This window comes from Orcinus orca, chromosome 6 (assembly GCF_937001465.1).
Source record: "Orcinus orca chromosome 6, mOrcOrc1.1, whole genome shotgun sequence".
NCBI lineage: Eukaryota > Metazoa > Chordata > Mammalia > Artiodactyla > Delphinidae > Orcinus > Orcinus orca.
In genome coordinates this window covers 14998841-15025274 of record NC_064564.1, presented here as the reverse complement: position 1 = coordinate 15025274, position 26434 = coordinate 14998841, and the positions used below count along the sequence as shown (strand labels likewise).

Sequence of the window (26434 nt, the reverse complement as noted above, 5' to 3'; positions counted from 1 at the left end):
ATTATTGCCTCTCTGAAAGGAACAAAGTATTTTGAAATTATAGGAGCCTTGACTTCCTTTTTTTGTTGTTGTTGTTTTTTGGCAGTATGCGGGCCTCTCACTGTTGTGGCCTCTCCCGTTGCGGAGCACAGGCTCCGGACGTGCAGGCTCAGCGGCCATGGCTCATGGGCCCAGCCGCTCCGCGGCATGTGGGATCTTCCCGGACTGGGGCACGAACCCGTGTCCCCTGCATCGGCAGGCGGACTCTCAACCATTGCGCCACCAGGGAAGCCCTTGACTTCCTTTTTGTCCTTTATTTTTAAAAGGTATTATAACTGTTTTGGACATACAGGTATTTGTATGTATTTTTGTATGTCATATACATGTATATTATAAAGAATAATACATTGAACAATAGATTTATCACTCATTTAATAAAACAATAACAAAACACCAGGTCCCCCTCCCTGATTGAATCTCCCTTCTAAACTATCATCATCCAGGATTTGGTGTTATTGTGTATTTACTTATATATTTACTCATTTATATATTTACCTAAACAATATATTAGTTGAAGTATTTAAAAACTTTACAGTGTCAAAACTGTATGTATTTTTGCAGCTTGCTTTTGTCACTCATTCTTTTTGTGAGATTTATCTATGGTAATATGTACAGTATGTGTTGATGTGCTGTCTTTGCTGTTCAGTATTCTGTTGTATGAATATATCACATTTGTTGATCTATTTTACTCTTAATGGATATTTAGGTTGCACATTGTTTTTACTCTATTATAAATAATACTCCTGTGAATATTGCACATCCATGTGAGTTTCTCTAGAATGTATATCTCATAATGGAACTGTTGGATCTTGTGAATCTTCAGCATTACCAGATGTTGCTAAATTGTTTTCCAAAGTCGTTGTCCCAATTCAGAACCTCATATGAAAGTACAGTGAGTTCTCATTGTTCTACATCCTCACCATCACATTGATACCAATTGTCAGACTTTTTAATTTTTGTCAATCTTATTGGCAGTCCTCTTTGCTATTTTAATTTGTATTTCCCTGATTACTAGTGAGATTGAACTTCTTTTCTTATATAACTTACAATAAGTTAAATAACTTATTAAGCTATTTAGATTTCCTCTTCTGTGAATTGCTTGTATATACACACATATATTCTGGATTATAATTTCTTAGTCAGTTTTATGCATTACAGATATCATCTAACTTTGGTTTTTCATTGTTTTAATGGTGTCCTTTGATGTGCAGAAGTTTAAAATTTTAATATATATATTATTATATATATATAAAATATATATATATATTCTTTTTTTTTTTAAATTGTATCTTATTTAAGAAATCTCTACCCAAAGGTTGTAAATGATATTCTCCTTTGGGACTTCCCTGGTGGCACAGTGGTTAAGAATCCACCTGCCAATGCAGGGGACACAGGTTTGATCCCTGGTCTGGGAAGATCCCACATGCCACAGAGCAACTAAGCCTGTGCGCCACAACTACTGAGCCCATGTACCGCAGCTACTGAAGCCCCCACCCCTAGAGCCCGTGCTCCACAACAAGAGAAGCCATCGCAATGAGAAGCCCACGCACGGCAACGAAGAGTAGCCCCCGCTTACTGCAACTAGAGAAAATCGGCGTGCAGCAATGAAGACCCAATACAGCCAAATAAATAAATAAAAATAAATAAATTTTAAAAAATAGATGGTGGGTTAGCTTACCTTGTTAAAAAAAATTCTTTGTTTTAACAGTTTTAAAGTTTTGCTTCTTCTCAGATTTGGATTTTTAGTCTATAGAATTTATTTTCAGATCTGGAGTGAGGAGGCAATATCATTTTTAAAATATGTAGATGTCTAGTTAGCAGTATTTATTGACTAGTCCATCCTTTCTCCACTGATGTGTAATGCTGCCTCTGTCAGACAGTATCAAGTTTCCATCTATGAAGCTTATTTTGCTGTTCCACGGTCTGTTTTCTATCCTTGTCTTGATCTTCTGTCATTGTCTTAATTACTGTAGGTCTTAATTCTGATAGGTCTTTATATCTGATAAGGTGAGTATGTGAGTTTTCAAAGCAGAATAACAGTAAAGGCAGATAAAGCCTATGTAGTGTATGTAATAAGGGCACAAAATTTGGAATCCAAAGACCTCCATTCCAGAACTGTTATCACTTATCAACATGACAGACTCTGCATGAGCCCGATCAATAGTTTTTTTTTTAAGTTTTTTTTTTGAGGTACGCGGGCCTCTCACCACTGTGGCCTCTCCCGTTGCGGAGCACAGGTTCCGGACGCGCAGCCTCAGCGGCCATGGCTCACGGGCCCAGCCGCTCCGCGGCATGTGGGATCTTCCCAGACCAGGGCACGAACCCGTGTCCCCTGCATCAGCAGGCGGACTCTCAACCACTGCGCCACCAGGGAAACCCAATAGTTTATTTTTATGTGGGCTTTAGATGACCACAGCCTCAATATAAGACAGGATTTTGTAATGAAAATTTTTTTTAATGAAAACAAATCTAATACAATATGTGTCTCCATTAGTAAAGGATAGATTCCACTTGATAGGGAAAGAAGCCAGGCAGGGACTCTGCCGACCTGATTCAAAACCAGAGTCTCAGAAACAATAATTGGGGCACCACAATAACCGTAAATATGCCCTTGGTGGTTTTCTTCTTCTGCAAGGCTTTTTTTTTAATTAAAAAGAATTTAAGCCCCAGGGTCTTTGGTGGATTATGGATCTAAATTGGGGAAACAAAGTACAGGAAAATATTTTCCATGTTGTGATCGAATAAAGTCATATTGCAAAATTCTGTTGATTAAAATTAGAGTGGTGGTGGGCTTCCCTGGTGGCGCAGTGGTTGAGGGTCCGCCTGCCGAGGCAGGGGACACGGGTTCGTGCCCTGGTCCGGGAAGATCCCACATGCTGCAGAGCGGCTGGGCCCATGAGCCATGGCCATTGAGCCTGCGCGTCCGGAGCCTGTGCTCCGTGACGGGAGAGGCCACAGCAGTGAGAGGCCCACATACCGCAAAAAAAATAATAATAAATAAATAAAATTAGAGTGGTGTTAGTGAAGATCCGTTGTTCAGAAGATAGTGAATATAGGCTGTTCACAGCTAGCCTGGCTGTTGTAGAAAAAGGACAGTGATCAAGTAAGTGGATGCTGATTGTCTCCTTTCTCTGCCTGGGATTCTCCTTCATTTCCCAGTAAATGGAGCAAAAAAATATATCAGATGAGTTTTTTCAATTGTTAAGGTGGTATTTTTTTAATTTAATTTTTATTTTATATTGAAGTATAGTTGATTTATAATGTTGTGTTAGTTTCAGGTGAACAGCAAAGTGATTCAGTTATGCATATACATATATCCATTCTTTTTCAGATTCTTTTCCCATATAGGTTATCACAGAATATTGAGTAGAGTTCCCTGTGCTATACAGTAGGTCCTTGTTGATTATTTTTTATATAGTAGCATGTATATGTTAATCCCAAGCTCCCAATTTATCCCTCTTTCCCACCTTTCCCTTTTGGTAACCATGTTTATTTTCAAAGTCTATGAATCTGTTTCTGTTTTGTAAATAAGTTCATTTGTATCATATTGTTAGATTCCACATATAAGTGATATCATGTGATACTTGTCTTTCTCTGACTTACTTCAGTTAGTATAATAATCTCTAGGTTCATCCATGTTGCTGCAAATGGCATTATTTTGCTCTTTTTTTATGGCTGAGTAATATTCCATTGTATATATGTACCACTTCTTCTTTATCCATTCCTCTGTCGATGGACATTTAGGTTGCTTCCATGTCTTGGCTATTTTAAACAGTGCTGCAATGAACATTAGGGTGCATGTATCTTTTTGAATTTTGATTTTCCCCAGATATATGCTCAGGAGTGGGATTGCTGGATCATATGGTAGTTCTATTTTTAGTTTTTAAGGAACTTCCATACTGTTCTCCATAGTGGCTGTACCAATTTACATTCCCACCAAGAGTGTAGGAGGGTTCCCTTTTCTCCACACCCTCTCCAGCATTTGTTGTCTGTAGACTTTTTGATGATGGCCATTCTCACTGGTGTGAGGTAATACCTCATTGTAGTTTTGATTGGCATTTCTATAATAATTAGTGATGTTGAGCATCTTTTCATGTGCAAGGTGGTATATTTTAACATCAATAGGAATATAGTATTTTCAAAGGACAGTTACAAAAGAATACTTTGAAGTTTTTCATTTGTCCATATTAATTATACAAGGAACTAAGATATTTAGTGGATTCCACCCCCCCCCAAAAAAAGGTCCGTAGGCATTCAGTTCATTATAGGGATATTTTAAAATAAAAACTGAATGTTGTATTCCTTTTCCTTTATTTAACTATTTTTCTTTAGTGGGTTTTGCCTTTCTAGCTAGTACATGTTCTGTTTTACATACTAACTGCCTGCATTTTTGTGTGTTCCCTGTGTGACTTACAACCAGATAATAATGCATTCTCCTTCCTCTTTCTTTTTCCTCATTTATAAGGCAAAACTCCTTTCCTTATAGCAATAACTTGCATTCTTCCCCAGTATCTTGGCCTTCTGGCTCCAACACTCTTTACCAATAGCATATTCACAAAATAGGTGTTGCTTGAGTTGATTTCTCACTGTATCCTTATCATGGCAGGTACTGACTTGTCTTCCCTGGGAGTTTGGCTTTGAACCTTATAATACAAAATGTTCCATGTTGCAACCCTCTGTCCTCCAATTCTCCTCTGTGCTGTCTTGCCTAATTGACCGTTTTGGTTGTTGCTGTTATTACTGATTTTGTTTTTAGCACTCCTTCCCTGTAATTCAAGCATTTCTGTATGTGGACAGTATTTCTAATTTATGAAAGACAATACAATGCAGTTTAAAAGCACTGTAGAAGTTACAAGATGCGGTTTTTCCCTAGGCTCTCTTTTTCTCCCCTCCTACTTTTCTGGGAAAACTTATCCAGTCCCATATTTTAGATTATATAGCTCAACTTTGTTTCTGAGCTCCAGACATATATCTATTTATATGACATTTCCAACTTAACATGTCTAAAATAGAATTCTTTATTTTTCTCCTTAAACCTGCTCCCTGCATCCTATCCCCTGTTCTTTCCATTCAGTAAATGGTATTATCATTCACGAGTTGCTCAGACTCATATTTGGAGCCATCTTTGAGGCTCCCTGTCTCACATACCTCATCACACTCAATCCATCAATTTATCACCACCTCGACTTCTACCTTAGTCCAAGCTATCTGATACTTCCACAGTGGCCTTCCAGTTCATCTTCTTGCTTCTATTCTTGTTCCTTTACAATTTTCTTCCAACACAGTAGCCAGGGCGATCTTTTAAAAACATAAATGAGATTTTGTTGCACCTTCAAACAAAACTCTCCAATATTGGGCTTCCTATTACTCTTAGAATAAAACCCAAAATTCTTAATGTTGCCTGCAGGGCCATATGTAATTTGGCCCCTTCCTACTTCCTTGACTTATTTTCTGCTGTTCTCCTCCTTGCATCCTCGGCTCTAGTCACGCTGGTTTCCATGTTATTGTTCTTCAGAGACAACAAATTTGTTCTCTCAGGATTATTGTTACTGCTGTTCCTTCTTGAAATACTCTTACTGCACAGTATAGTTCAAATCACTGCTTAATTTTTAAGTCCTTGGAGAAGCCTTTCTAACCACTTTGATACATGCCCCATCTACCATACTGCATCCCAAATGCTATTCCCTACCCTGCTTTAGTTCTGAGTTTATTACTACCTGAAATTAAAAGATTTATTTCCTTGTTTATTGACAACATTCCATCGTCACCCTGCCCCCATCCCTCCCTGGAATGTAAACTCTAAAGGGCAGGGAATTTTCTGACTCATTTATAGTTACATCTGTTTACCAGGACATTGTAGGCACTCAGTATTTAAGTGACTAAATTAATTAGCTGCGTGACCTTGAGCAAATCAGTTCGCGTCCCTAGACTTTGATTCCACGTATATAAAACAAAGGGATTTGACTGTATCTATAAGGTCTCTGAAGAAGAGTGTTTTAGACTACAGATGATCAGTCATCTGGAATTGAAGGCAACCCCAAAGTCTTTAAGTTCAGGCCCCCTATTTAAAATATAGAGGTCACATTGCTCTGGCCAGTGCTCTTTTCACATCACACAATACCTCTAATTCAGTGCTCAACTCTGATTAAATCTCCCTCTATACTTCTTTGATTACAACTTCACTAGCTTTAATTTTTAGATTCTTGACCTTGTTCCTTTTCATTATATTGTTTCTGTAAGCCACATCTTTACATTTACAAATAATTGTTTTTCTTCATTCATTGTTTTATCACTATTCATTGAATATAAGCAGAAGTGATTTGAAGAATGCTTCTCAATGGTCACGTTCTTCCCCTTACCTCCCTCCACTTTTTCTTTTTTAATATATATTTGTTTATTTATTTGGCTGCACTGGGTCTTTAGTTGGCGGCATGCGGGATCTAGTTCCCTGACCAGGGATCAAGCCCCGGTCCCCTGCATTGGGAACCTGGAGTCTTAACCGCTAGACCACTGGGGAATTCCCCCTCCCTCAACTTCTATAGGAACTTTTTCTTTTTTTGTGAGTCAAAAAAATGTTTACAATAAAAAAAAATGTATATAATCATGTTCACATGTACATCTTAGCTAGTACTGCAGGTTTTTAAATCATGGAAAAGGAAAATAACTTTTGTAGTAAAATTGGACATAATAAAAACTAGTCTTTAATTCCCCTAGAAAATTTTTCAAGATTAATAGGATGAATGACTTTGCCTATTCCAACCCTTTAATTTTCAGATGGGGAAATGTAAGTATATAGCGGCATAGGAAACACTAGGATAAACAAAGATAAACAGTTCCTTCAGCACTTCTCAGAGCCTTTAATATTATATGAATGTACATGTGAATCTCCAGGAGGGGGTTATAATATCCAAATTTTATTTCACCACAGACCATCTTATTATGGATTACCTTTTAGTATCTTCTGGGACAGTAGTGCTTCATGTAGTACCACATGTTTGAGCATTTATAAGGTGTCAAACACAGTTCTAAGTACTTTACATGTTTTAACCCATTTTACATACTATATGTATTTGTTCTTTCTTAACACTGTGTGAAAATCTATCTTTAAGAAGCAGTGTGCCAAAGCAGAGAATGGAAGAAATAGCAAGAAGGTATGTGTGTGTGTGTGTGTCAATGCAGAATATAAGTCCTGTGCGTTGATTCATTTACAGTTAATTCATCATGTTTTCTATCTAGTTGATCATTGATCTGTTTATATAGCTTACTTTAAATATTTGTGATATTCACTGTATACTGTGTATTAAATATCAATATAATTTTTTGATAGTTTTAGGGTGATTCATCTGCAGAACATTTATTGATATCTACTAATCCAAATTTACATTGTATCATAAGCTTTTGGCATTCTGTTGATATGATAAAAGTTTTCCTGGTTAAATATGTTTTATAAATGTTGATGATATATATATGGTTTTCTCCACTTTAAAAAATTTCAAAATATCAGGAAAAGTTATTGTAAAAACATGCTCAGAGGAAAAACACACTTCCCCGTCACTATTTACATTTTCCTGTATATTTTTGTATCATTTTGGTAGCTACTGTTTACATATGCACCCCACCCCTTGCCTCCAGCCAGTGAACCACACTTCTTGCTCTTGTGTGGTCCCTTTCCTTGAATTGGCTGGCCCTGTGACTTGCTTTTGATTAGTAGAATGCAGCAGAAGTGATTCTGCATGACCTTGAGACTAAGTCATAAAAAGACTTTGGCTTTTGCCAGGTCTGTTGGAATGCTTGCTCTGGGAGAAACCAGCCTCTAGTAAGAAGTCAGACTGCTCTTAAACCACAAGATGTACGGACTCCCAATCTAGTCATATATGGAAAGGCTGCATGAAGGGAAGGAGGGACGGAGAGAGATCCCTAACCAGCTCCCACCTTTCCAGCAATGCTAGTTAAGATGCCAGACATTTGAGTGAAGAAGTCATCTTTATATGTATGTCCACCTCTGTCTTACATTCAGATGATTCTAGCCCCAGCTGTCATCTGACTGCAACTACATGTGAGAACCCAAGTGAAAGTCACCCAGCTGAGCCCAGTCAACTCACAGAACTGTTAGAGATAATAAATTTTGTTTTAAGCCATTAAATCTATTTTGGTGTGGTTTCTTACACAGCAGTAGATGACCAGAACAATGCATGGTGGTATGTAACAAAACACACCAAAAAGTCATATATGATATATGTATAAATAGTATGTTGTGTTATGGATATTATGTATAATCTTAAAATAAAAATGTGATTATATTTGATACAGTAGTCTACACCTAGTAGCATACTAGGGCTGGCTCACAAGAGATAGTTGAGCACATTTCTACATGACTTCACATTCAGTGATATCACTTTGGTAGCTTGAAATAGCCATGGTTGGTGTATTTATACCACAGAAAGTGGCAGATGCTACAAACCAGGACTTCCCTTCATCTAGAAAGCTACCAATGTGTGCTGGTAAATGTTTAACAAACATTTACCAGCACACCACTGTCTGTTACTACCTTTTTTCACTTTACATTATCATTTCTGAATGGCTACTTATTTGGTTATTTGGATGCACCATATTTTATTTAAGTAATCCCCTATTATTAATCTATTATTTCTTTAGGGTGTATTTCTTGAAATAGAATTTCTGGATTAAATGGTATATACATTTAAACTTTTGATAAGTATTATAAGCTTATGTGCTAGAAAGATTATACCAAGGTATATTCTCCCTCCCCAACAATGAAGGTATTTCCTCATATGCCACCCAACTCTTATTTTTGTATTTGGAATGCTCATACTTAAAAAAAAAAATTAAGTTCTCTGTACTTTTTTGATTCTTAAAATTTTTTAAAAGATAATATATTCATGTGGTTTAAAACCCCAAAGTTACATAAATATATGGGAAAAGGTCTCCCCTCTGTTTATACCTGTATTTCCCAGTTTCCCAGTACCCTTTTCAAGGGTAACTTGAACGTTACAAGGAATTTGTGTATCATTTCAGAGATGTTTATGTATATAAAAGCAAGTAGATTCTTTTTCTTCTTATTTATTTATTTATTATACAGCAGGTTCTTATTCTATTTTATACATATTAGTGTATATGTCAATCCCAATCTCCCAATTCATCCCAACACCATCATTGCCGCCCCCCCTCCCTTTCCCCCTTTGGTGTCCATACGTTTGTTCTCTACCTCTGTGTCTGTTTCTTTTTTTTCTCTTTTTTATTTAACATCTTTATTGGAGTATAATTGCTTTACAATGTTGTGTTAGTTTCTGCTGTACAACAAAGTGAATCAGCTATATGCATACATATATCCCCTCCCTCTTGTGTCTCCCTCCCACCTTCCTTATCCCACCCCTCTAGGTGGTCACAAATTACTGAGCTGATCTCCCTGTGCTGTGTGGCTGCTTCCCACTAGCTATCTATTTTACATTTGGTAGTGTATATCTGTCAGTGCTACTCTCTCACTTCGTCTCAGCTTACCCTTCCCCCTCCCCGCACCCTCAAGTCCATTCTCTATGTCTGCGTTTTTATTCCTATCCTGCCCCTGGGTTTGTCAGAACCATTTTTTTTTTTTTTTTAGATTCCATATATATGTGTTAGCATACGGTATTTGTTTTTCTCTTTCTGACTTACTTCACTCTGTTTGACAGACTTTAGGTCCATCCACTTCACTACAAATAGTTCAATTTCATTTCTTTTTATGGCTGAGTAATATTCCATTGTATATATGTGCCACATCTTCTTTATCCATTCATCCGATGATGGACACGTAGGTTGTTTCCATCTCCGAGCTATTGTAAATAGAGCTTCAATGAACATTTTGGTACATGACTCTTTTTGACATATGGTTTTCTCAGGGTATATGCCCAGTAGTGGGATTGCTGGGTCATATGGTAGTTCTATTTTTAGTTTTTTAAGGAACCTCCATACTGTTCTCCATAGTGGCTGTATCAATTTACATTCCCACCAACAGTGCAAGAGGGTTCCCTTTTCTCCACACCCTCTCCAGCATTTATTGTTTGTAGATTTTTTGATAATGGCCATTCTGACCGGTGTGAGGTGATACCTCATTGTAGTTTTGTTTTTCATTTCTCTAATGATTAGTGATGTTGAGCATCCTTTCATGTGTTTGTTGGCAATCTGTATATCTTCTTTGGAGAAATGTTTATTTAGGTCTTCTGCCCATTTTTGGATTGGGCTGTTTGGTTTTTTGATATTGAACTGCATGAGCTGCTTGTATATTTTGGAGATTAATCCTTTGTCAGTTGCTTCATTTGCAAATATTTTCTCCCATTCTGAGAGTTGTCTTTTCGTCTTGTTTATGGTTTCCTTTGCTGTGTAAAAGCTTTTAAGTTTTATTGTCCCATTTGTTTATTTTTTTTTCCATTTCTCTAGGAGGTGAGTCAAAAAGGATCTTGCTGTGATTTATGTCATAGAGTGTTCTGCCTGTGTTTTCCTCTAAGACTTTTATAGTGTCCGGCCTTACATTTAGGTCTTTAACCTATTTTGAGTTTATTTTTGTATATGGTGTTAGGGAGTGTTCTAATTTCATTCTTTTACATGTAGCTGTCCAGTTTTCCCAGCACCACTTATTGAAGAGGCTGTCTTTTCTCCATTGTATATTCTTGCCTCCTTTATCAAAGATAAGGTGACCATATGTGCGTGGGTTTATCTCTGGGCTTTCTATCGTGTTCCATTGATCTATATTTCTGTTTTTGAAAAGCAAGTATATTCTTTGTCTCCCTTGTTTTTACTCAGTAGTAACTACACACTTCATCTTGCTTTTGTCATTTAACAGTATATGTTAGAGATCAATACCTAAAGAGAAAAGGCTTCCTTAGTGTTTTTTTATGACCTCATAATATGCCACTGACTGAATAAACCACATTGTTTCTAATATTTTGCTATTGCAAACAATCTGTGTATGTATGAACAGATTTATATATATGTGATATAGTTGTATCATAAATTTTTTAAAGGATTGCTTTATTAATGATTGTAATATTTTATTGATATAATTGACATGTATTAGTTTCATAAAAGGTATAATTTTGATAAACATTACTAAATTGAAGAGGTTGTATGAATTTCTGTTACCATCTCCAATATATGAGACTACAGCTGAACCTTGAACAATGCAAGGGTTAGGGATGCTGACCCCCCATGTAGTGGAAAATCTCTGTATAACTTTTTAGTACTGTAGTATATATTTATTGAAAAAATTCTGTGTATAAGTGGTCTGTGAAGTTCAAACCCGTGTTCAAGGGTCGACTGTATATTTTACCATGCATTTGATAATAAAATGGCCTATGAGACTTCTGGATCTTACCTATCTGATAGGCTAAAAAATAGAATTAGCATGTAATTTTAATTTTTTTAAACTGTGAGTGAGACTGAGCTCTTATATTTAGATTTCATTTTCAGCAAGCTATCGATATCTTTTGCCTATTTTTCTTTAGGTGGTGGACTTATATTTACAGTTGGCCCTCCATATCCATGGGTTCTGCATCCATGGATTCATCCAATCCCAGATGAAAAATATCTGGGAAAAAAAATTCCAGGAAGTTTCAAAAAGCAAAACTTAAATTTGCTGTGCACCAGCAACTATTTATCAATACATTGTATTTACAACTATTTACATGACATTTATATTGTATTAGGTATTATAAGTAATCTAGAAATTATTTAACATACACAGGAGGATGTGTGTAGGTTAAATGAGAATACTCTGCCATTTTATATGAGGGATTTGAGCATCTGTGGAATTTGGTATCCATGAGAGGTCCTGAAACCAGTTCCCCAAAGATACCAAGGGAGGGGACTGTATTTGTAGTTCTTTATTTATTAACAAAATTAGCCCCTTTATCTACCATAATTTAACAGTATATCTTCTGCATATCTTTTTACATTTGAATTTTTGATCTACTTGAAATTCATCTTGGTATGAGATATGGTATGGCTTCAGTGTTATTTTTTTCTAGATGCTTATCTAGAATCCATTTGTTGAATAATTCATCTTTTTCTGAATGGTTTGAAATATCACATAAAATAAATACTAAAACTGTTTGCCCCTGCCCCAGTATAACACAATTTTATTAAAGCTTAATCTATTTCTTTTTCAGCATTTTCCTGTTAAGCCTTGCTTGTTTGTTTTTCTGTATGAAATTTAGTATCATCCTGTTTAATTCAGATAACTATGTTGGTATTTTTATTGGAATTGTGTTCAAATTTATGACTAAATCAAGATTTGCATTTTTATGATAGTGATTCTTTCTAGCAAAGAACATTTTAAAGGAAATACGTTTTAAAGCTTCTTCAAATACATCACTCATTTTTCTTATTAAATGTATTCCTAGGTGTTTTATCTCTTTTGTTACTATGGTTGTATTCGTTTGCTAGGGCTACCACAACAAGGTTCCACAGACTGGGTGGCTTAAACAACAGAAATTTATTTTCTCACAGTTTTGGAGACTGGAGGTCTAAGATCAAGGTTCCAGCATAGTCCATTTCCTCTGTTGCCTTTCTTCTTGGCTTGCGGGGGGCCACTCTCTTAGTATTTCCTCACATGGTTTTTTCTGGTGGTCTTTTTCCTCATATGATCTTTTCTCACATGGTGCATCCCTGGTATCTATGTTTCCAAATTTCCTCTTCTTATAAGGACATCAATCAGATTGGTTTAGGGCTCACCCATATAACCTCATTTAACCTTAATTACCTCTTTAAAGGCTCTATCTCTAATAAATCACATTCTGAGGTACGGGAGTTAGGGTTTCAACATGTGAATTTTAGGAGGACCCATAACAGTGGCAAATGAAGACTTTTCTTTCTTTTACCTACTAACTGATATATATATATATGTATATATATATATATATATGATCGTATATGTGTATATATGATTTCTGTATTTTACTTTTTACCTAGTGACCTTGCTTATGATATATAATAGTTTTTACTTTATTCTTAGCTTTTTCAGGAATAAAATTATTATTATTTATAAATAATAATAATTTTATCTCCCTCTTTGTAGTTTTTATACCCTTAATTTATTTCTTTTGTTTAATTGCAGTCTGTTAGAACTGTTGAAACAAGGTTAAGAGTGGTGGTGGTGACCTAAATGGAAAGGAAATCCAAAAAAGGGGATATGTGTATACATATGGCTGACTGACTGCTGTGCAGTAGAAACTAATACAACATTGTAAAGCAACTATGCTCCAACAAAAATTTTAAAAAAGAAAAAAAAAATAAGCTCACCAGAAAAAAACGAAAGAGTGGTGGTGGTAAATACTGTTCTTGTATTCCTGACTTTAATGCAAATATTTAGTGCCTTTGGTGTTCCCTTTAAGCATGATAGAATTATTTTGTCACCTTAAGGGCTTATTCATCATCTGTATGTATTTTATTACAATATTTAAAAGCCAAGAATAGATTCTTAATTTTATCAAACGCCTTTTTGGCATACGTGAAAATGATTATATATATTTTCCTGTTGATCCAACAATGTGTTGAATTTATAAATCAGTTTCCTAATATTGAACTGTCCTTGCATTTCTATATTTGGTCATGACTTATTCTTTGAATTTGCTGTTGAATTCTGTTTGCATACAAGTTCATAAATGAGACATATATAGATTTATTGTTTTATAGAGTATGTTGAGTTAGGTGCAGTGTTCTTGCTTCTGGAATCAGTTTTTTAAATATTTTTCTGTCATTTGTTTTCATTAATTTTTAAGTTTATTGAAATGGAATTGAGCAAAGTAATCTCTTAAGATTATTTTAGTTTTGTTCTCTTTGTAATTTTTTACTTATTATCATTTCTCTGTGTGTGTGTGCGTATATATGTGTGTGTGTGTATTTGCTGTTTTCGTTCCTTTGTTGTTTTGATCAGGCTAGAGAATTTTTTTTCAAATATTGAAGTTTGGGGTTTATTAATTTGTTTTTTGGTCTTGAAATTACTTAATTTCTTCTTTTATCTTCATTACTTCCTTCCATTTCTTTTTACTTTATTGATGGATAACACAGTTAATATTCTTAGTTAACTATTAGTCTATTAATTTGACTTACGGTTTATTGTTCTGCAGAAGTTTTAAGTTTTTAATAATCAAAACTGTCCATCTTTTCCTTTTTTAACTTCTTTATTTCATATTACTCTTTAAAAAGGGCCTTCTGCACCCCCCATTATAAAAATGTTCTTAATTCTTTTCATACTTCTATAATTTGCTTTTATCTCTCTAGACTTTATTTTTCTTTATTGTGCGAGGTGGCATCTAAATTGTTTTGTTTGCAGGTAGACTGCCAGCCATTTCAACGTCACTTATTAAATAGTCTATCTTTTCCCCATTTATTTGAAATACTTTTATCATATACTTAACTTTCCATGTTCTGTGAAAAATCCTACTGATCTTTTTGGATTGCATCAACTTTATAGGATTAATTTGGGGGATAATTGAATTGACATCTTTAAATCATTGAATATTTCCATATAGAAATATGGAGTATTTAATCCATTTACTTCAGTTTTTTTCTATGTCCTTTGATAGCATTTTATTATTTTCTTTTTCTTTCTTGTTAGGTTTGTTCCTAGGTGTTTTATAGTTTTTGTTGATATTATAAATGAAATTGTTTTCATTATGTTTCTTTTCTCGTTATTGGTGGTATATAGGAAAACATTCAGTTTTTGCATATTAATCTTGTCCAACTTAGTTACTGAATCCTTTGATTGTTTCTTTTTGTTTTTCAGTTTCTCTTGGATTTTCTGGATAGTCTTTTTGTCTCTTTGTTCCCAGTTATTATACTAGTGTGTTTTGTTTTGTTTTTTCTTTCTTTTAAGGGTATCTTATTAAATTGACTAGTCTTATTCTCTGTAGCTCCAGAGGGCAGAACTAGGACAGAAGGGCAGAATGGCTAGAGCTGTTTGAACATGGAAGAGACAACTTTGTATTTTATCATAACCACTGTACTGATTATATACATAGAACAACTAAATTAAAAGCAAATTAATTTGTTAGGTAAAGAGTAAGACTAGATGACTTCTAAGTCTAAATGATAAGTTGAAAGTATAGAGAGAATTAAGGAGTGACTTTAAGAACACCTATATAGAGGGTAGTGGGGGATGAAAGGGTGGTAGAGCAGGAGTAGGAGGTCAAGAAGAAAGGGTAATGCCTGATTAGGAGATTAAACCCGACTATGCAGTATCGTAGAAGCTGGGAAGATGAAAGTTTTGTAAAGTCTGAGATGGTCATCAATAACTGATACTATGTAGAAGTGTTTAAAAAAAAAAGCAAGCTAACAAGAAGCCATTGTATTTGTTAATGAGAAGGTTATTTGTGATCTGCTTTAGTGATTCTTTTTTTTTAATTTTTAATTTTTTTTTTTATTGAAGTATAGTTGATTTACAATGTTGTGTTAGTTTCTGCTGTACATCAAAGTGAGTCAGTTATACATATATCCAACTCTTTTTCAGTTTCTATTCCCATATAGGTCATTACAGAGTGTTGAATAGAGTTCCCTGTGCTATGCGGTAGGTTCTTTTTTTTTTTTTTTTTTTTTTTTGCCGTACGCGGGCCTCTCACTGTTGTGGCCTCTCCCGTTGCGGAGCACAGGCTCCGGACGTGCAGGCTCAGCGGCCATGGCTCACAGGCCCAGCTGCTCCACAGCATGTGGGATCTTCCCAGACCGGGGCACAAACCCATGTCCCCTGCATAGGCAGGCGGACTCTCAACCATTGCGCCACCAGGGAAGCCCAGTAGGTTCTTATTAGTTATCTATTTTACATATAGTAGTGTGTAGATGTCAATCCCAGTCTCCCAATTTATCCTTCCCCCCCCTTTCCCCCTTGGTAACCATAAGTTTGTTTTCTACATCTGTGACTTAATTTCTGTTTTGTAAATAGGTTCATTTGTACCATTTTTTTAGATTCCACATACAAACGGTATCATACTTGTCCTTCTCTGTCTGACTTGCTTCACTCAGTATGACAATCTGTAGGTCCATCCATGTCACTGCAAGTGGCTTTATTTCGCTCTTTTTTATGGCTGAGTAATATTCCATTGTATATATGTACCACAACTTCTTTATCCATTCCTCCGTCGATGGACATTTAGGTTGCTTCCATGTCCTGGGTATTGTAAATAGTGTTTTAATGAACATTGGGGTGCATATATCCTTTTGAATTATGGTTTTCTTCAGATATATGTCCAGGAGTGAGGTTGCTGGATCATATGATAGCACTGTTTTTAGTTTTTTAAGGAATCTCCATTCTGTTGTCCATAGTGGCTGTACCAGTTTACATTCCCACCAAGAGTGTAGGAGGGTTCCCTTTTCTCCACACCCTCTCCAGCATTTATTGTTTGTAGATTTTTTGATGATGGCCATTCTAACTGGTGTGAGGTGATATTTCTTTGTAGTTTTGATTTTCATTTCTTTAATAATTAGTGATGTTGAGCATGTCTTCATGTGCCTCTTGGCCATCTGTATGTCTTCTTTGGAGAAATGTCTATTTAGATCTTCTGCCCATTTTTTGATTGGGTTGTTCTTCTTTTTGATATTGAGCTGCATGAGCTGTTTGTATATTTTGGAGATTAATCCCTTGTTGGTGACGTCTTTTGCAAATATTTTCTCCCATTCTGTGGGTTTTCTTTTCATTTTGTTGATGGTTTCCTTTGCTGTGCAAAAGCTTTTAAGTTTAATTAGGTCCCATTTGTTTATTTTTGTTTTTATTTTCATTAGTCTCGGAGGTGGATCAGAAAAGATCTTGCTGCTATTTATGTCAGAGAGTGTTCTGCCTGTGTTTTCCTCTAAGAGTTTTATAGTATTCAGTCTTACATTTAGGTCTCTAATCCATTTTGATTTATTTTTGTGCATGGTGTTAGAGAATGTTCTAATTTCATTCTTTTACATGTAGCTATCCAGTTTTCCCAGCACCACTTATTGAAGAGACTATCTTTTCTCCATTGTATATTCTTGCCTCCTTTGTCATAGATTAGGTGATCATGCTTTTAGTGACTCTTCCTAATTTTAGTTCTTAACTATTCTATGGTTTCTTTAATTTGTGTTTTCATCTAGATTATCAGCTTGGTGGGAACACTAGTCAAGCCTTACTTCTGTTTATAAGTCTCATGGGGCTTTTTGAATAACATTATTCTTAGAGTAGTAGATAATCCATAAATATTTGTTGTTTGACTTTTATGTAAATCTTAGAGGAATCACACCTTAACTGCAGGTTATGACTGTGGTTTAAGTTCCATGTTTTGAACTTACCAGTCCAACTATAATCATGTGCCAGTTAGAGATAAAATGTAATAAGAAAAAATTTTAAACAGAGTCAGCCTAAAAGGCAAAATAAACTAATTTGTAGAATAGAAATGCAAAATGATGACTAGAGATAAAAACAGGGGCTACTAGAATCTAGGTCTGAAGTTGCTGGAGGTGGCTAGGGCATTCATTTTCTATGGGATATAGGGAGGTAAAAGTGTCACATGGGAGTCAGGACCAGAACTAGGTGCTCTGGTTAAAAGTAGGAATTGGAAATGGGACTCTCCTGCTCCTGAAAGGAAGTTTGTATAAAAGGTACAACTGTTCTCTGAAGCTGTATATAGTATAAAAATGCTTAAAATACTTATCTAGAGATGTAGGAGGGCCAAACTGCAATGACTCAGTACCTGAACCTGCAGTACCTGATAATATCTGGAGTGTGCAGTCACGAATATTAGACTTGGTTTTTAACTAGGGCCTCGTGGGTACTGGTGAAGACAAAAAAGGAATGAAACAGGTGAGATATATGGAGGGAGTGAGGGAGAGAGAAAGACAGAGGGAGAACTCTCTCATGCAAGATCTGTAAACTAAAATTCCAAAGCACAATGAAACAGAAAAGCTAAACCTAGAAAGACGTCCAATAAAAAGAGTCAGAAGATGGATTCACTCCCAGATGAAATAAAAGTAATAAAAATTTTTAAAGACTTATTTTAAAATAAGTATGTTTAGGATTCTTCAAAAGATAAATAATAAAAACCACTTTAAAGGAATAAGAAATTATGATAAATTAGCAGAAATGAAATAAGAATAGACAAATATAAAAACCAAGTAGCTTAAAAATGAAGTTATGGGAATTAAGTCAATAGATGGAATGAACTCTAAAGTAGACATGATTGAAGAGCGAATTAGTGAAATGGAAAATTGTTCTGAAGAGATCACCCAGAATGCAGAATGCAGAGAGACATAAAATACTCAAAATTATCTAATTATGCCATTAAGAGATATTTTAAAAATTAGGTTGAGGGACTTCAATATACATCTTACGGGAGTTCTAGAACAGGAGGCCATAAGAATGACTAAGAAGTGATAACTAAAGCGCTAATGTCTTTGAATTTTTCAGAATTGAAAACTTGAGTTCTCAGATTAAATGTACACTCTGCATACTAAGCAGGACAAATAAAAACCAATCACAATGAGAAACATTCATTGCAACTATAAGACAGAAGGATAGAGACAAACTTAAAAGCTACCAGAGAGAAGAAATAAATCTCCAAAAGATTATCAATTACACAAGCTTTTCAACAGCAATCATAGAAGCTGATGAATTAATGTCTTTAAAATGCTGAGAGATGATGACTTTATCCATCTAAACCACCATTCAAGATTGAGGACAAGATAAAGACATTTTTGGGCAAAGACTAAAATAATTTATCTCTGGCACACCCTAACTGTAAGAATTTCTAAAGGGCATCCTTTAGCAAGAAGAAAAGAGAACCCCAAAGATAGGAGTCGAGTGTACTTTTTGGCAAAGTTAATTAACAATAATAATAACAGAACCAGTTCTTTTTGTAAAGGTTGTTCTGAATGTCTGGAAAATAATAACGAGTATAGGTAGCTAAAGTGTGCTAGGAGCATAATCTTGTTCAAGGAGATGGAGGTGCTGAATAATTATTTTTTTGGTACTGCTCCACCTTGATTTTTATTCATAGCACAAACAAAATAGTACATTAGAGCAAACTTTATAAAGAAATAAAAGCCTCAAAATCTCACTCTCTAACCATATTGTTTTTAGTTTTCCTTTTGTCTCATTTTGAAAACAAAATTTAAAATAGTTGAATCATGGTGTATGCATACATATGTTTCCTGGTTACTTCAAGTAACATTACCCTGTAAGCTATTTTCCAAGTTGCTACATAGTTTCCATATTTACGATCTTTAGCGGTTGCAAAATAATCCGTATTTACTTGTTCCCTTTGCTGTTGTTGCTCATTTAGACTGTTCTTTTTTTTTTGAATTTTATTTATTTTTTTATACAGCAGGTTCTTATTAGTTTTCCATTTTATACATATTAGTATATATCAATCCCAGTCTCCCAATTCATCACACCACCACCACCACCCCGCCGCTTTACCCCCTTGGTGTCCATACATTTGTTCTCTATATCTGTGTCTCTATTTCTGCCCTGCAAACCGGTTCATCTGTACCATTTGTCTAGGTTCCACATATATGCGTTAATATACGATATTTGTTGTTCTCGTTCTGACTTACTTCACTCTGTATGGCAGTCTCTAGATCCATCCACGTCTCTACAAATGACGCAATTTCGGTCCCTTTAATGGCTGAGTAATATTCTGCTGTATATATGTACCACATCTTCTTTATCCATTCGTCTGTTGATGAACATTTAAGTTGCTTCCATGACCTAGCTATTGTAAATAGTGCTGCAATGAACATTGGGGTGCATGTGTCTTTTTGAATTATGGTTTTCTCTGGGTGTATGCCCAGTAGTGGGATTGCTGGGTCATATGGTAATTGTGTTTTTAGTTTTTTAAGGAACCTCCATACTGTTCTTCATAGTGGCTGTATCAATTTACCTTCCCACCAACAAACAGTGCAAGAGGGGTTCCCTTTTCTCCACACCCTCTCCAGCATTTGTTTGTAGATTTTCTGATGATGCCCATTCTAACTGGTGTGAGGTGATACCTCATTGTAGTATTGATTTGCATTTCTCTAATAATTAGTGATGTTGAGCAGCTTTTCATGTGCTTCTTGGCCATCTGTATGTCTTCTTTGGAGAAATGTCTATTTAGATCTTCTGCCCATATTTGGATTGGGTTGTTTGTTTCTTTAATATTGAGCTGCATGAGCTGTTTATATATTTTGGAGATTAATCCTTTGTCCATTGATTCATTTGCAAATATTTTCTCCCATTCTGAGGGTTGTCTTTTCATCTTGTTTGTAGTTTCCTTTGCTTTGCAAAAGCTTTTAAGTTTCATTAGGTCCCATTTGTTTATTTTTATTTCCATTCCATTTTGTTTTTATTTCCATTCCATTTTATTTCCATTAGGAGATGGATCAAAAAAGATCTTGCTGTGATTTATGTCAAAGAGTGTTCTTCCTATGTTTTTCTCTAAGAGTTTTATAGTGTCCAGTCTTACATTTAAGTCTCTAATCCATTTTGATTTATTTTTGTGTATGGTGTTAGAGAATGTGCTAATTTCATTCTTTTACACGTAGCTGTCCAGTTTTCCCAGCACCACTTATTGAAGAGACTATCTTTTCTCCATTGTATATCATTGCCTTCTTTGTCATAGATTAGTTGACCATAGGTGCGTGGGTTTACCTCTGGGTTTTCTTTCTTGTTCCATTGATCTGTGTTTCTGTTTTTGTGCCAGTACCATATTGTCTTGATTACTGTAGCTTTGTAGTATAGTCTGAAGTCAGGGAGTCTGATTCCTCCAGCTCCGTTTTTTTCCCTCAAGACTGCTTTGGCTATTCGGGGTCTTTGGTGTCTCCCTACACATTTTAAGATATTTTGTTCTAGTTCCGTAAAAAATGCCATTGCTAATTTGATAGGGATTGCATTGAATTTGTAGATTGCTTTGGGTAGTATAGTCATTTTCACAATGTTGATTCTTCCAATCCAAGAACATGGTATATCTCTCCATCTGTTTGTATCATCTTTAATTTCTTTCATCAGTGTCTTATAGTTTTCTGCATACAGGTCTTTTGTCTCCCTAGGTAGGTTTATTCCTATGTATTTCATTCTTTTTGTTGCAGTGGTAAATGGGAGTGTTTCCTTAATTTCTATTTCAGATTTTTCATCGTTAGTGTATAGGAATGCAAGAGATTTCTGTGCATTAATTTTGTATCCTGCAACTTTACCAAATTCATGGATTAGCTGTAGTAGTTTTCTGGTGGCATCTTTAGGATTCTCTATGTATAGTATCATGTCATCTGCAAACAGTGACAGTTACTTCTTCTTTTCCAATTTGTATTCCTTTTATTTCTTTTTCTTCTCTGATTACCCTAAGACTTCCAAAACTATGTTGAATAATAGTGGTGAAGAGTGGACATCCTTGTCTTGTTCCTGATCTTAGAGGAAATGCTTTCAGTTTTTCACCATTGAGAATGATGTTTGCTGTGGGTTTGTCATATATGGCCTTTATTATGTTGAGGTAGGTTCCCTCTGTGCCCCCTTTCTGGAGAGTTTTTTATCATAAACCGGTGTTGAATTTTGTCAAAAGCTTTTTCTGCATCTGTTGAGATAATCATATGGTTTTTATTCTTCAGTTTGTTAATATGGTGTATAACATTGATTGATATGTGTATATTGAAGAATCCTTGCATCCCTGGGGTAAATCCCACTTGATGATGGTGTATGATCCTTTTAATGTGTTGTTGGATTCTGTTTGCTAGTATTTTGTTGAGGATTTTTGCATCTATATTCATCAGTGATATTGGTCTGTAATTTTCTTTTTTTGTAGTATGTTTGTCTGGTTTTGGTATCAGGGTGATGGTGGCCTCATAGAATGAGTTTGGGAGTGTTCCTTCCCCTGCAGTTTTTTGGAAGAGTTTGAGAAGGATGGGTGTTAGCTCTTCTATAAATCTTTGATAGAATTCATCTGTGAAGCCATCTGGTCCTGGACTTTTGTTTGTTGGAAGATTTTTAATCACAGTTTCAATTTCATTACTTGTGATTGGTCTGCGCATAGTCTCTATTTCTTCCTGGTTCAGTCTTCAAAGGTTATACCTTTTTAAAAATTTGTCCATTTCTTCCAGGTTGTCCATTTTATGGACAAAGAATTGCTTGTAGTAGTCTCTTAGGATGCTTTGTATTTCTGTGGTGTCTGTTGTAACCTCTCCTTTTTCATTTCTAATTTTATTGATTTGAGTCTTCTATCTCTTTTTCTTGATGAGTCTGGCTAATGGTTTATCAATTTTGTTTATCTTCTCAAAGAACCAGCTTTTAGTTTTATTGATCTTTGCTATGATTTTCTTTGTTTCTATTTCATTTATTTCTGCTCTATTCTTTATCATTTTTTTTCCTTCTGCTAACTTTGGGTTTTGTTTGTTCTTCTTTCTCTAGTTCCTTTAGGTGTAAGGTTAGATTGTTTATTTGAGATTTTTCTTGTTTCTTGAGGTAGGCTTGTACTGCTATAAACTTCCCTCTTAGAACTGCTTTTGCTGCATCCCATAGGTTTTGGATCATTGTGTTTAAATTGTAATTTGTCTCTAGGTATTTTTTGACTTCCTCTTTGATTTCTTCAGTGATCCCTTGGTTATTTAGTAACATATTGTTTAGCCTCCATGTTTTTGTGTTTTTTACGTTTTTTTCCCTGTAATTGATTTCTAATCTCATAACATTGTGGTCAGGAAAGATGCTTGATATGATTTCAATTTTCTTAAATTTACTGATACTTGATTTATGACCCAGGATGTGATCTATCCTGGAGAATGTTCCGTGTGCACTTAAGAAGAAAGTGTAATCTGCTGTTTTTGGATGGAATGTCCTATAAATATCAATTAAATCTATCTGGTCTATTGTATCATTTAAAGCTTCTGTTTCCTTATTTACTTTCATTTTGGATGATCTGTCCATTGGTGTAAGTGAGGTGTTAAAGTCCCCCACTATTATTGTGTTACTGTCGATTTCCTCTTTTATAGCTGTTAACAGTTGTCTTATGTACTGAGGTGCTCCTATGTTGGGTGCATATATATTTACAATTGCTATATCTTCTTGGACTGATCCCTTGATCATTATGTAGTGTCCTTCCTTGTCTCTTGTAACATTCTTTGTTTTAAAGTCTATTTTATCTGATATGAGTACTGCTACTCCAGCTTTCTTTTGATTTCCATTTGCATGGAATATCTTTTTCTATCCCCTCACTTTCAGTCAGTATGTGTCCCTAGGTCTGAAGTGGGTCTCTTGTAGACAGCATATATACGGGTCTAGATGCTGAATTCTCTTAGCTTTTGCTTGTCTGTAAAGCTTTTGATTTCTCCTTCAAATCTGAATGAGATCCTTGCTGGGTTGTGTAATCTTGGTTGTAGATTCTTTCCTTTCATCACTTTAAGTATATCATGCCACTCCCTTCTTGCTTGTAGGGTTTCTGCTGAGAAATCAGCTGTTAACCTTATGGGAGTTCCCTTGTATGTTATTTGTTGTTTTTCCCTTGTTGCTTTCAGTAATTTTTCTTTGCCTTCAATTTTTATCAGTTTGATTACTGTGTGTCTCAGTGTGTTTCTCCTTGGGTTTATCCTGCCTGGTACTCTCTGTGCTTCCTGGATTTGAGTGGCTATTTTCTTTCCCATGTTAGGGAAGTTTTCAACTATAATCTCTTCAAATATTTTCTCGGGTCCTTTCTCTCTCTCTTCTCCTTCTGGGACCCCTATAATGCGAATGTTGTTGCATTTAATGTTGCCCCAGAAGTCTCTCAGGCTGTCTTCATTTCTTTTCATTCTTTTTTCTTTATTCTGTTCCACAGCAGTGAACTCCACCATTCTGTCTTCCAGGTCACTTCTCCGTTCTTCTGCCTCAGTTATTCTGCTATTGATTCCTTGTAGTGTATTTTTAATTTCAGTTATTGTATTGTTTATCTCTGTTTGTTTGTTCTTTAATTCTTTGAGGTGTTTGTCCTTTAATTCTTCTAGGTCTTTGTTAAACATTTCTTGCATCTTCTCAATCTTTGCCTCCATTCTTTTTCTGAGGTCCTGGATCATCTTCAGTATCATCATTCTGAATTCTTTTTTCTGGAAGGTTTCGTATCTGCACTTTATTTAGTTGTTTTTCTGGGGTTTTATCTTGTTACTTCATCTGGTACATAGCCCTCTGCCTTTTCATCTTGTCTGTCTTTCTGTGAATGTGATTTTTGTTCCACAGGCTGCAGGACTGTAGTTTTTCTTGCTTCTGCTGTCTGCCCTCTGGTGGATGAGGCTATCTAAGAGGCTTGTGCAAGTTTCCTGATGGGAGGGACTGGTGGTGGGTAGAGCTAGGTGTTGCTCTGGTGGGCAGAGCTCAGTAAAACACTAATCCTGTTGTCTCCTGATGGGTGGGGCTGGGTTCCCTCCTTGTTGGTTGTTTGGCCTGAGGTGACCCAACGCTGGAGCCTTCCCTGGGCTCTTTGGTGGGGCTAATGGCGGACTCTGGGAGGGCTCACGTCAAGGAGCACTTCCCAGCTCTTCTGCTGCCAGTGTCCTTGTCCTCATGGTGAGACACAGCCACCCCCTACCTCTGCAAGGGACCCTCCAACACTAGCAGTTAGGTCTGGTTCAGTCTCCCCTGGGGTCACTGCTCCTTCCCCTGGGTCCCGAAGCACACACTACTTTGTGTGTGCCCTCCAGGAGTGGAGTCTCTGTTTCCCGCAGTCCTGTTGAAGTCCTACAGTCAAATCCAGCTAGCCTTCAAAGTCTGATTCTCTAGGAATTCCTCCTCTAGTTGCTGGACCCCCAGGTTGGGAAGCCTGACATGGGGCTCAGAACCTTCACTCCAGTGGATGGACTTCTGTGGTATAAGTGTTCTCCAGTTTGTGAGTCACCCACCCAGCAGTTATGGGATTTGATTTTATTGTTATTGCACCCCTCCTACCGTCTCATTGTGGCTTCTCCTTTGTCTTTGGATGTGGGGTATCTTTTTTGGTGATTTCCAGTTTCTTCCTGTCGATGATTGTTCAGCAGTTAGTTGTGATTCCAGTGCTCTCGCAAGAGGGAGTGAGTGTACGTCCTTCTACTCTGCCATCTTGAAACAGTCTCTAGCAGTGCTGAATAATTTTCAATGTATTTTTTTCTCATAATACGAAGTATAAGTATATATTGTAAATGTATGTGAGTATTTATTGTGCACTTAACTATGTGCCAGACACTGGTCTAGGCTCTGGGGATAAAACCATTGGGGAAAAAAACTCCTCATGGAGTTTATACTTTAGAAGGAGTAAACTATATATTGTTTAAAAGCAGCAGTATAACCCAAACAGACTTGAAAGAAATACATTGGTAAATAGGAAAAGATACACCTTGAAGATGTGCTGGTATGATGAAATAAAAAGCTGATGTGGCAATATTAATGTCACATAAAATACTGTTAGAGGTGAAGAGCACTAAAAAAGTAAATTGGGCAGCTAGAACATTTATATAACACGTAACATAGGCTTAAAAGTGAAAAATGACAGGATTAGAAGGAAAACTGATCAGCCCACAGTTTAGCATACCTCTATTAAAATGGATAGGTAAACAGAAAATTAGTCAGGAAAACATGTGTACCTCGTTTTATTGCACTTTGCTTTATTGTGCTTTGCAGATAATGCATTTTTTACAAATTGAAGGTTTGTGGCAACCCTGTGTTGAGCAAGTTTGTTGGTACCATTTTTCCAACAGCATTTGCTCACTTCCTGTCTCTGTGTCACATTTTGGTAATTCTCACATTACAGACATACCTCAGAGATATTGCAGGTTTGGTTCTGGACCACTGCAATAAAGCAAATATCACAATAAAGCAAGTCACACAAATTTTTTGGTTTCCATGTGCATATAAAAGGCTCTCCTTGGACCTCCCTATTAGCTTAGACACAACAATATTGAAATCAGGCCAACTAACCTTAACAATGGTCTGTAAGGGTTCAGGTGAAAGGGAGAGTTGCACATCTCTCACTTGAAATGAAAAGCTAGAAATGATTAAGCCTAGTGAGGAAGGCATGTTGAAAGTCGAAACAGGCAAAAAGTTAGGCCTCTTGAACCAAACAGTTAGCCAAGTTGTGAACACAGAGGGAAAGTTCTCGAAGGAAATTAAAAGTGCTATTCCAGTGAACACACTAATGATAAGAAAGTGGGAAAGCCTTATTGCCAATATAGAGAAAGTTTTAGTGGTCTGGATAGAAGAACAAACCAGCCACAACATTCCCTTAAACCAAAGCCTAATCCAGAGCAAGGCCCTAACTCTCTTCAATTCTATGAAGGCCGAGAGATGAGGAAGCTGCAGAAGAAAAGTTTGAAGCTAGCAGACGTTGATTCATGAGATTTAAGGAAAGAGGCCATCTCTATAACATAAAAGTGCAAGGTGAAGCAGCAAGTGCTGATGCAGAAGCTGCAGCAAGTTATCCAAAAGATC

General features: G+C 36.0%; 1 protein-coding gene across 2 annotated transcripts in view; it reads left to right on the top strand.

The window, feature by feature from the left end:
- Window positions 1-26434, top strand: part of FZD3 (frizzled class receptor 3) — a 97102-nt gene that overhangs the window by 46690 nt on the left and 23978 nt on the right. The window contains exon 5 of one of the 2 annotated variants that reach the window (XM_033429832.2): window positions 7152-7190. The exons of the other annotated variant lie outside the window; for it this stretch is intronic. Coding sequence (XP_033285723.1) covers window positions 7152-7190 — 39 coding nt within the window. The remainder of the gene's footprint in view (window positions 1-7151; window positions 7191-26434) is intronic. 2 annotated transcript variants of the gene reach the window in all.